Source organism: Electrophorus electricus, chromosome 1 (assembly GCF_013358815.1).
Source record: "Electrophorus electricus isolate fEleEle1 chromosome 1, fEleEle1.pri, whole genome shotgun sequence".
NCBI lineage: Eukaryota > Metazoa > Chordata > Actinopteri > Gymnotiformes > Gymnotidae > Electrophorus > Electrophorus electricus.
This window is the reverse complement of record NC_049535.1, coordinates 26,714,634-26,727,131: the sequence shown is the minus strand read 5'-3', so window position 1 is coordinate 26,727,131 and position 12,498 is coordinate 26,714,634. Positions and strand designations below refer to the sequence as shown.

General features: G+C 39.8%; 1 protein-coding gene across 1 annotated transcript; it reads right to left on the bottom strand.

The window, feature by feature from the left end:
* Nucleotides 1–9,701: 9,701 nt before the first annotated feature.
* Nucleotides 9,702–11,444, bottom strand: msrb1a (methionine sulfoxide reductase B1a). Its single transcript, XM_027003364.2, has 4 exons — nucleotides 11,307–11,444; nucleotides 10,797–10,939; nucleotides 10,468–10,582; nucleotides 9,702–10,137 (listed from the first exon to the last, which is right to left on the bottom strand). The coding sequence occupies exons 1-4, from the start codon at nucleotides 11,386–11,388 to the stop codon at nucleotides 10,088–10,090; spliced, it is 390 nt and encodes a 129-aa protein (XP_026859165.1). The 5' UTR covers nucleotides 11,389–11,444; the 3' UTR covers nucleotides 9,702–10,087.
* Nucleotides 11,445–12,498: the final 1,054 nt, after the last annotated feature.

Below are 12,498 nucleotides of genomic sequence, written 5' to 3'. Positions count from 1 at the left end.
GACTGTAGGATTCTTTGAACTCGGGTAATGCTTCACAGTCTCCACTATGAATATGAGATGTGTAGTGGCGAACATCATCTGTCTGGGAACAGAGTAGAGCTGCCCTAGAGGTACGCGTACTGACAGTATACAGAAAGAGGTTCCGGAGGTTGCTTCCACTAAACAGCTTAGTTCCAAATCAAAAGTATCCTCGGTTAGCAGCGAGCGATAGAGCTATGCACTCCCTTGGTAAACCATGTTGCACTGACATACAAGAACCGTGTGCAGAATATCCATAAACACTCCCAGGTTTTGAAGTGGCAGATGGCCAAAAGGATTAGACAACTGTGTTCACCTTTTCTATGAGCTCATAGTTTTGAGTATTAGATACAGTAAAGGGTGGTTTCTACATGAAACTGGACATGTCAGGTTGTTTTGAACTTAGCTACCTGCTTTGTAACTGCTAACCTCACTACTACCCTAGTTGCTATTGACTTTTTCATGTAATATTTTCAAATGCATAAATAAAATGATATGGAATTTTCCACCAATTGCTAAACATATATGGCATACAGAACTGCACAGAATGAACCTTTGTAATCAGTGCAGATTTCTTTTAGGAACTATACATAATGAACACAGTAGCAAAAAACAAATCAACGAGGCACAATGGCCATCTCTTCTGTTGAATATTTTAATTTGCTTTTGTTTTCTTACAGACTAACAATAATTTGGACCAATCCTAGCAGATATGGATCCAGAAATATAGGCTAAGCTATAAGAACAAGATGTTCAAACAAACTGCCTTTGGGTGCTGCAGAAAGCACAAATCCGGTGGATGTGTGTTTCATCTGAAAAGCCTATCAACACATTTCCTCAACTGAAGGCCCCCAGATGGTGGCTCCATGTGTCTGTCATTACAGCAAATTACAAGTCCTCTCTACCAAAAAGAGAATGTTCCACTCTCATTTTGTCATTTCCAGACCCAAAAAGAAGATCACACTCATTCACGATAGCCACAAGATCCCCACAGCTAAATCTATTACAGGGGACTGAGGAGAACACCCACCGATGAGTGGGGCACAAAGAAGGCACTGTGTGCATCCCCAAAGCCCATCTCAGCCACCATAGCCCAATGTAGTCATAGTGGCTGAGGGTACAGATGGATCCAAAAAATCGACTATAGACTGAAGACACATATTTGCATACCACGACACCCTCGTTTTCAATGATATAGAAATTAAAACATACCAAAATGTCAGGTGTAATTAACACTGATCAATATGGCTTGAAGTTTATTGTTCTCTGGGGAAAAGGGAAACTATCTTTAGTACTCTGGTACAGGATGTATTTGGGAAATGATACCCACAGGCTGCCCTTGTTGCTCTCTGATCTATGACTGATCTGCTTACTTTACCCATTGAAAAAAGAAACAGAAAAACTGATTTCAGGTCAGCAAAAGATAGCAACTTCAAACAGGACTTGTAGTATAGTTGTCAGGGAAGATCAAACAAAGGAATAAACAGACAGGGAGCAGGCTGGCAAGGCACCAGTAGCCTGTGTTATAGCCTGACTGCCTTTCATCCTGAAACCACATTAAAAGCATCAGGTCTATAGGAACAATGACAGTCAAAAAGAGAAAGACCAGAGAGTGGACACACCCGATGTGCTCGTCTCTTTGGATGTCCCCCATCCTGCTTTGTCCACCCTTGGGTACCACCTCCCCAACACTTCCTGCACCATGCACGTGTGAGATTTACACCACATATGTATACAGCAATGCCGTATTGCACATTCAAAGCTTAAAAATGTTGCAGTCTACTGAACTGGCAACTTAACACAAAGCATGACATTTTTCAAACGGTCATATTTGGCAGCTGTTAAAAAAATCAGCCCAGCTCTGTACATATACAGAGAAGGGCTTGAGCAGACGACCCTGGGCTTTGCAGACCATGGGCTCAAGTGCTGGACCTATAACTGTGCTGCAGAACACTCCAGAAAACAAGTGGTACAGAGTAAAGGAATCAGCAGAATCAGCGCCATGTCTGCTGAGCGTCAAACACATATGTAATATGAGTCAGAACACATTAATATCTGTATGTGAATGGCAGTGAACGTGCAGCTGGGGAAAAGGTGTTTAATCAGCTGGTAATTCATGACAAAAGGTCTTAAATGCTTTCAGCACAAGAAAAGCCTGCACAGGCAGGTCTTGTGTACCTGAATCAGTCCAGAGCACAGAATGCATAAAAGCTCTTGACTGAGTGGCATTTATGTCAATAGAAGAGACAGTGAAAGATTAAACTGTACTTTATTTTATATTTTTTGAGATAGAATATGATGAAAGCTTCAGAGACTTAGTCAAAACATCCTATCATGCGTTTCCTTGTGTGTGTGTGTGTGTGTGTGTGTGTGTGTGTGTGTGTGTGTGTTTGTGTGTGAGTGAGTGAGTGTGAGAGAGTGAGAGATACTATTGTGTACTATTGAGGGAATGAAGCAAAAAAAGACAAGGAAGGGACAAGTAAGACACAGCCATGATAGGTTTGGGGTAAAGTTTCATGCCTGCTGGCTCACGTGAGGATTAACATAGACCTGGCTGCTAAGCTGACAGTGCAGAGAAGACGACGGGCATAATATGTGTGTGTGTGTGTGTGTGTGTGTGTGTGTGTGTGTGTGTGTGTGTGTGTGTGTGTGTGTGTGTGTGTGTGTGTGTGTTTGTGTGCATGTAAGAGCATGCGGGAGGCAGATGCAGACAGCGAGCTCTAGCTTAGGTCTGTTGTGTCGACGTTCATGTGAGTGTCAGACGGCTATGTCAGAAGAGGCTTGGGCTTAGCCTCAGTCCTGCATTTTCCTCATTAAATTCACTGCCATGATGTCAAGCAAAAAAACCACAACCACCTCTTTTATTTATTACTGTTACTACAGATTTTTGTCCACTTTGTGAAAAACAGTTCTTGTTTCCATTTTGTGCATTGCTGAGGCGAACAAGGAGACTACAGACACTTCTTGATGTACCCCTGAACAAAACCCAATTCAGAGCAAATGGCTTTCTGGCTGTTTAAAAGGCCCAAGGACTAGTCTACTGACTCAACAAAGCAGAAGTGATCCAGAAAAGGCTGTTTGTGGTTGTGCCTTGTTACTGGGTGAGGTATGACTATACAACATTATAGGAACTCCTTGCAGTTTTGGAGACCACAGCTACTAGTACATGACGTTGTTCAAACAATGAAGATGGCTGCCATCAGTCCTTTGTCTCAACACCACTGCTTTGGTGTGAAACAGGAAGAGCAGCTCTTGTGTTAAGCTTGGTCCCTTGTCTGGATATTTTATATTCTATAGCATCACCTTAGAGGTATGACTTTGGTAAAGTCACAATGTCTTCGCACACACGTCATGCGTCCCCCATTGTGTGTATATACTAGAATGTCACTGGGGACACCTCAGAGGAGAAAAGAGCATCACAGGGTTGATATAAAATCTTGATCCTTAACAATACTGAACTCAAGAAGATTAATGAGATGAATTATCAAAGCTAAAAAACCAAGATCACATGTTCATAGATTGCATGTTTGAATTATGTAAAACTTTTGGGATGCTACAGAATCTGACTGCCATGTCTATTGGGTATAAAGAGGTATATGATATCTCTGGAAAGAAGTAATCTTCCTTCTTTCCTAAATCAAATGGGGATTTGTCACCTCTTGTGTGCTGTATTCCACATCACACACCACATCCTTCAGGGACACAATCACACACATATCACATAGTATCTACACACACACACACACACACACACACACACACACACACACACACACACACACACACACACACACACACACACACACACACACACACTCTTCTCACGCTAAGAGCTCTGCCTTATGACAGGCTGGATTAGTGTGGCCAACATAATTCTGTAAAAGAAGCAGAGCGACACTGCACTGTGGTCAGCCTCAGTGCTTCTAGTCCTTCACATTGTGCCCTCAGGAGCAGCGGATGTGCATCGCTCTTGTCTCTCATCCTTTCTCTTTCTTTAGATGGTTAGCCTTGTGGTTGGATCACTAAAAGATCTGAAGAGGATTGCTCATGGGCCTGGGCTTGGCAACGCACACACACAGACACTGGGACTACTCCTGTGGGAATCTGCCCATATACAGTGACCCCATCATCTTTACTCTAATTCTTTCTGTCACCAGCAAGCATCTGGACTCTGTTTAAGAGCTTTGTCCTTTTATGGCTAAAGGAAGACCAAAAAATTGTGGATCTGCTTTTATCAATATGAAATTCCAGTTACAGCTAAAATAGAGGGTGTTGTGGCCAATAAGTGTTCAAAGGCCACTGTAGTCATAAAAAACTATTGCAAATATTTTCAAACAGTTTTAATGTATTATTCATTTATTTGTCTTTTTATCTATGGCCGGCATGTGCTTCCTTTGGTGCCCACGCAACCCATGTACCAGCTATGTATTCAACTGCCATGCCAGCATGTTAGTCACATCACATGGTGACCTGTGAGAAAGGGGCCCTATAGGTGTTCCTTACATGTGAGAACATGGTCAAAGGTTTTTTTTAGGTAACTCAGATAGCGAATTGTGCTTCTGAGACCCAAACCTGAATTAAAGCTTCACATGGGGAGAGGTGATGATTCAAGAGGCTGTATTTGGCTCCATTAAGACCAGGGGGATTCTGTGAAAAGCTCACAAAGCCTGCCAGGGAGCAGAGCAATTGCTGTGGGGCATAAACCTGTTGAGGTTGAATAGATGGAATTCCCCATACTCGCAGGTGGTGAAAGGGTGCAGGGAGAGCAAGGAGCCTGTTTATATTGCCCCGCCCCAGGACACATCACCTGTGCTGGCTCCTGCTGATGCCAAGAACCTGCCCTCCCTGATCTCAGATCAGCTTTGCGGCTGCTCCAGTATATGTAAGGGTGGGCTTTGGGTAATAAAATGGTGGATAGACTGGTGCTTGTGCTTTATTATACACTGACAATATGCAGGATGTTTATCCCAGTAAAGTGCAGCAGTCCTGCAAGGAATTGGATAGTGAATTTTTATTGTTTGGTTAAAATGCAGAAAGTCAGCTTTAAGTCAAACATATTTATATCTGTACTGGGTAGGACAAATAGGAATTACAGTTCACATTAATTTAATTTTCACACTCCAAATGCAAGTGTATAATCAACTTCAGACCTTTTGTTCATTCTGTTGTACATGAAGTGATGATGCACTGACACAGAGCTGGCCAAGAAACAACTAAGCAGCCAAGTGTCCAGTTAATTTGGTGTACTGAACTGGGAGGACCACATTTGTTTGCAAGAACTGTAATCCCTACATATTTCTATAAAAAGAAATACCCTTAATTTACAGTTGACAAACTGTGCTTGTTTTATTTAAAATTACCTGTGCTTGAATACACAGCCCAAACAACAGAAAATATTCTCCCTAACCAACAGATTGAAGCTCAGACTTTCTTTTTGACTCAAGACACATAAGAGTTGGTATTTATGAAAAAGAACCATCTCACAGAATTGTAGTGAACCCATGAAGTCAATACAAAGGTAAGAGTGGAGAGAGCTAGACCACCCATCAGGGCAGCCTGAATCTCTGCAGTGCTGGAAAGGATACATGTTTACCAACCACATGGTGGTCCTTTCGATTTGGGATCCTCATGGAATTGAACAAGGAGCCATTGGAGTGGATATTCTAAACACACTCTGGCTGGTTCATTGCATTTGTGCCATTATTTGAGAACTCATTCATGTTATTAGTTGAGTATGATGTGTGTTTATATTTCATGTTACAAGCACCAGTATATGAAAGGTTTCTGAAATCTTTGAATCAGCATTTTGCCAGATATTACTGACATACACAAAGTAAAAATGTTGTGGGCCCTTTTCCAAAAAAAAAAAATCTATTCTGTTCTGTTCTCTTCTATTCTACAGTGCCCTCCAGAATGATTATCTGTTAGTAAAGATGAACAAAAAATATTTTATTTTTATCAATGAAAGGTTAGTATAAGACTTTCAGTGTAAGATCATAAACATTTTATGACCGGTATTGCTTACCTTTCTAAGCGTGCCACTGGAGGCCATTCTATTCTATTCTATTCCATTCCACATCATTAATAGGTTTAATCTGTTATTCTGTTTGTCTAATTCATTAGAAGGTAAGCACCAGTTGATTTGAAAAGTTGGTATATAGACAGTTTAATTCCTCAAAAGTCAGATGGGCATGCTTTGCATAGTGTTTATTATACATATATTATTGTGTCAGATCTGCAGCAAAAAATTTGAAGGAAATGTTTCAGCAGATGAAGGCTTGTCTGCACCCCTACCCCAAGAGCTCTGCTAGTGTCTCTGTCTCAAAGGAACTGGTGGAGGAGAAGACAGGAACCCACAGCACTCGTCCTCAAAGCTCTGATCTCAGGTGTTCTAAAACTCTGCAGGAATATCACTTTACAGACATCCTCTTGTCTACCTGGCCATGTGTCCCTACTTTAATCTTTGAATTGTTGTTTTGTATAAATGTAATTTAAAGTGTACGGTTTTTGTATAAGTCTTAATTTTTGTGGAAATTAACTTGAACTTGGCTTACTGAAAATAACATAAGCTTGGCTTGATGAAGTCTTTCTGTTTATTTTAAGATCGCACCAGTCTTGCCTGAAATAACAGAAGCAAATTAAACACAATACTAAACTTCAGATACAACAAGTTCAAGGTGATTGAGCCATATTCTCTGAAAATCTGAACTAGTGATAGACTAGCTGTAATGCTATCTCAGAAAGGAGAAATTCCCAATTTTAAAAAGTCACTATATTGAATTCAGTGTCAAGTGAGTTGTGTTGTTATAAAGATACTCCTTGGCCTGTTCTTAATGACTACAAACACAGTCTGTTGTCCAGATGAGCCATCATGATGTTTACAGTTTCTCTGACTGATTAGATATCCTCTTTGGATGTGGTACAGCTCAGGGTACTTGCTGACACTAGGGGTAACCCTCCCTTGACTAAACAATACTCTTATTCATCAAAAATCCAAAACCGATTCCAGGTTAGCATAAAATGGCAAGTTTGAAAATGTGATGTTATATTGCATGGTCATCATAACACTGATTGCTATCAGTGCTAACACTCTGCTTGATCAACATGAGGAGCTTTGAGACGTTAGAAATCTACTTTGATCTGTGATGGGAACTGCGCACTCCCTCATTCTGTACAGGCTGTTTACATTTCCATCCATCAGAGGAAGGGGGAGTGATATTTGCTGCTATTATAAAAGGCCCCTCATGAGTGCCGAACACATGGACAACAGGCATCTAATGGAACACATCCGAATATATGCCTGAAAACTTGCCTGGCTGTATTCATTGGTTCCTTGGATTTTGGAAGCCTTTTTATTATAACAATTTATTTCTGCTTTGCTTTGATCAAAGGCCTTACTGCAGTATAATAGGACAGTGACATGAGAGACATGTTGCATTGTTCACTATCTGTCTATTATTTATACAGTGTGTGTGTGTGTGTGTGTGTGTATATATATATATATATATATATATATATATATATATATATATATATATAAACACTTAGCCATGAGCACACCTGTTTCCACTCTATGACAAACAAAATATTTATGTGCTAGCAGATGTCAGTCTGTTTTATAGCACTACATATGACATAAGTTAACAAATGACTTAAAGAATATTTTTCAAAGTAGCCTAAATCTCAAGGATTCAAATGTTGCAAGATATTTGTATTATTCTATACACTGTTACTACTCACCTATATATCTATCTATCTATTAATGTTTTTTATTTTGCTGTAATTTGTCTGCTGTATAACTTAAGAGTACTTGTGGGACAGTGGGATGTGACCAGGAAGAAGCAATCAGAAGTCAATCTTTAGAAAGCGAACACTGCCTATTCTACACATCTGCATCACCACAGGAAGGAGACAGGAAGAGACAGAACTACTTAGATCTTGTGAGACCATAACCAGCCACAGTAGAAGTTCCTAATGCCAATTTGTGGTTTCTCTCATAGCAGTAGAGTAGGGGAATTAAGGGGTAACTAGGGTCTGAAGCTCTGCCTTCCGAGGCTAATTCATCAGTTTAGTGAAAATGAGACTGTTTAGATTATATCACAGCTTTCCTCTAAGTCCCTCTGGGGTACATCAGTTCCCAGAACTGATGGAGCCATTCTCCCAGTTTTGGGGTTACAGCGCCTAGTGCTCCAATTACCACAGGAATTACCAGAGTTGCCTTCAACCTCATCCCCACATCACCCTGCACAACAGTCAATCGAGACTGTAAAACTAGACAGACTAACCTGTTCATCACCTGGATTGACTACAAGAAAGCCTATGCCCCACACATGGATCCTGGAATGCTTGAGGCTGTATAACATCAACAGGAATCTAAGAGCCTTCATCAAGAACTCTGTGGAAGACTACACTAGAGGCCAACTTCAAACCAATAGGAGCAATCACCATGCAGTGTGGGATTTACCAAGGATATTCCCTGTCCCTGCTGCTGTTCTGCACAGGCCGGAACCCCCTCAGCAAGATCATCACCAAAAGTGGCTATGCATACCCATTACAGAAAGGAGCAACCATCATCCACACCCTGTACCTGGAAGACATCAAGCTGTATGCAAGAAATGTATTAGACATCAACTCAAGCCATTGTAGTCAATCCAGGTGGTGAACAGGTTGGTATGTCTGGTCTTACAGTCTCAAGTGACTGTTGTGGAGGGTGATCTTGGACCAAAAGAGTGCAGTCCTATGAACAGCTAAGATACTATGCAGGACTCTCAAGCTTCCAGGTCTCATGTAGAGAATCCAAGCTTGACAAAGGATATTTATTTATAAATAAACATAAACATTTAGCTGTTACCTGTTAGCCATGGCTGCACCTGTTTCTACTCTGTTAGAGACAGTTAAAATCTACCCTGCGGTGGGATGCTGGGCTAACAGCTATCAAAGAGGTTAATGTACAGTGCAAGACAACAGTATTAATCACAAAATGATATGAGCTAATTAACTTCCATTTCAAGGCTAGTTTAATAAGTAGCCTTGGCCATAGTTTGTTAATAAAAGAAAAAAAGAGTGTCATCTGTATAGTCTATTGACCTTTTCATTCGATAAATAGAGTCTGAAGAGTTTATTTTTTGCAGCAGTACAGCCTCACTAAATGCCGATGTGGTGTTGGGGAAAAAAAAAATGTAGTGAAAATCAAGTGCAATTATTCTAAAATATCTAAGCAAGGAAGAGACCAGTCTTCTCAATGTTCGTTCTGTTGTAATGAATAGGCTAGTCTCCAAAGCACATAAATCTTTTAGGCAGGTAAGAGAGGCTAAATGCAAAACATCCCAGTCTGAACTCACTGGCTTTCAGTGGAAGTACACACCTGCTAACCGCTGATTGTTCCCAGATGTGTGTCTGCGTTGAGGATCTTACCTTTCCATTATCATGGGATGTTAAACTACATCAAGTATCATTTTTGTTGAAAATAAATATATAAATAAATAAATTTCACACAAATATTTTAAAAGAGCACCACCAGCTGGTGATAGTAGGAATTGTACTGTACAAGCAGTTTAATTATAACATTTGAAATCTAATTGTATATTTAACCAATACAAAAACTACAGTGCTGTGACACATGACATACCTTAAAAGAATGTTGAAGCATTGCTACTGAGGAAAAGCAAACTTGAATCACCCAGCGAATTTACATGTAAACATTTATTTTACCCAGTGCACAAATTGTGCAAATCATAATATCAGTCACAGCAGGCTAAAAACATTACTTTTATTTCCTGCAATAAACATTTAAAATGATAAGATTGTGTGGTAGGCTTTGCCAGACTAAAGAGAAAGCAGTGAATTATTCTTTTTATGAATGAACAGTTTAAAAACTTCATATAAAAATTAACCCAAAAGACACACTGCTCCTCCGTGTGTGCTGACATCAGCTTATGTCAAATTCTTCTCTTAGAGCCGACTTGTTTACCAGTGAGGCCATAAACATCAGTGCCCCGAATGTCCACTGAGGACTTTATAACAGAACACTTCATAGAACACCTGCACAACAGAGCCGTTCCACAGCTACCTAAGCCATCTTCACTCCTTCAACCAGCTCACTCTGTTGTTCACCCATCTCTGGAAAAGGACATAGTGGACAGTGGACTGACCCATCACTGAAGTTATTGTTAACACTCATTACAATAAACAGATGACAAAGCAACTTAGTCATGAGCCAAGTAATATTAGTCAAGAGCTGTGAACAGCATGCAGCTAGAAAGACTGAAAGGACGAGCTAGATAGTATCAAAGCAATGTATTAAATAAAATAATCACATTCAAAATAATCAGTGAAAGGAACGAGAGCCACAAAAGGCATTACAGAAATTATAGGTCAAGGCACACATTTTGACGCATGAACAGTGCACGTTCGTGTCTCTGGTCCGAGTATAAGCTGATAAGTGAATACCTTTAGGGATGAACTTGAGTGAGCTGCTGAATATTCAGAATCGTGAGAGCCCACGTTTCGGTCCATCGTTCACAAACTCGTGACCCAGGCCATTTCCACACTTGCCACACTGAACCTAGAACATACATCCGTATTTCTTAAACAAATTCATTTGCTTTAATAAGCTATTTAAGTAGGAATTAAAGAAATGAGTTCACATGAAAATACAAAACAGGCCCTGTCCTGCCTATGATAATATTAGTATGCAGTAAGATCTTTCATAGCAGATGACATTCTGTTAGTTCTGTAAACATGCTGTGCACTTGCTGTACAGCGTCTACACAGAATACCTTGTATGCCCCCAGTCTCTCCTCCTGTTTGGAGACACTGTTTTCGTGAATGGGCTCCGTAAAGGCAGGCCAGGGTGAGGAGTGTTCATATTTGGATTTACTGGCGAACAGCTCATAGCCGCACTTAACACAAACATACATACCTACAGGAGAGAAAAAAATAAACACCTTACATGCACACAAACACACACTTGAATGTTATCAGGGATACAGGTAAAAATACAAGTAAAGTATGAGCATCAATGGATTTTTTGTCGTTGTTTTATAATAAGTATATTTTGTTAGTATTGCACCACTAGTACATTGAAAACATTTACTTATTTTACGAATTTGCCAGTGTATTACAATTTGTAATCAAAATCTTACTTTTATATGGATTCACCTTCCTCGATAAAAGACACGTCCTAACTTACAAAGTCTAAAATGCTGCTTGCAGAGTCAGTTAATAAATGTTTAAGCCGATAGCATGTGAGTAAGAGTGTGTACATAGGAACTGCCAAAAGAACTCACCCGTTTTAAAGTGATCTTTATAGATTTCACCTCGCGAAAACGAACAAAAAGACATGGGCAACTTTTTGGCAGGTTTTGACATGGGAAAGTTTCCGAATAAAATGGATCACACTAGTTACTTCCCGAAAGTACTACGCCTTGAGCCAATCTAATTTGAGAACGGTTCCACACCGCGTGACCGTTTACGTCACAGATATCGCGGGGGGTGGAAAAGTTACAGCTTTTAATTACATGACTACAGCTTTTTTTTTTAAATAGCAGGCCTTGTTTGTAAATGTTTATTAAATTTAATTAAATTAAATAAATTTTCTTTTGTGTTTAGTTGACCATAAGAGTGTTTATCTGTGATCTTTACACTGTGGACTATCAACTTGAAAAGGAGTGGTTTGGGCGTTCTGCAGCAAAGGGCCTTAGCAGTCCTGGACTGCTGGGGAAGGTTCATGTTGTTTATATGGACTTTCACACATATTGATCAAGTTGATCAAGGCATAGAGAAAATACTGGATCTTGTGGCAGCTTGGTAGTGGCCATGCTGACTGGGGAACAGTTTTTGAATCAGTGACAGATAATGGATTAAAAAGTAATTAGAAAGTAAACATTATCTAACTGTAATATAGTAATCTACTGGATATGGTATAAAATGTGGCTTTCCAGGAAAACAGGATGTTTCTGAAAGAAACATCAGCTGTGCAAGCAAACAGTGCTTTGGAAGTTCTAGGAGGTGAAACCAGTTTATATTCATAATAGATGTTTATATTATAACATTCATGGGGTTTCAAAATCCTGAGAGTGTAGATGTATTGTTTTTTGATTCATTAAATTTCCTAACTTCATTGCTGCCATGACATCTGACTTTGCAAGCAGATATGTCATTAATATAGTGGCCATTAGCATTAAAATGCCTTGCCACTGGAAATGATCATTTTGATCAGTCAATATGAATGTGTTTAAGCATTAATAGCTGTAAGGGATGGTTTTGCAGGAGTGTGAAAAAATGAGAGTCTGATAGTAAGATGAACTGAGATAAGAGAGATGAGTAGATGGTGGAATTTAAACCAGAGTTTTCAGACTTCAAGTTTCAAGTATCAAAGTTTATTTGTCACGTAAATAGTCATACATGGTATAGCTCACAGTGAAATGCTTTTGTGACTGTCCGAGCTGAGGAGATACAGGGATACAATATATGTATAAT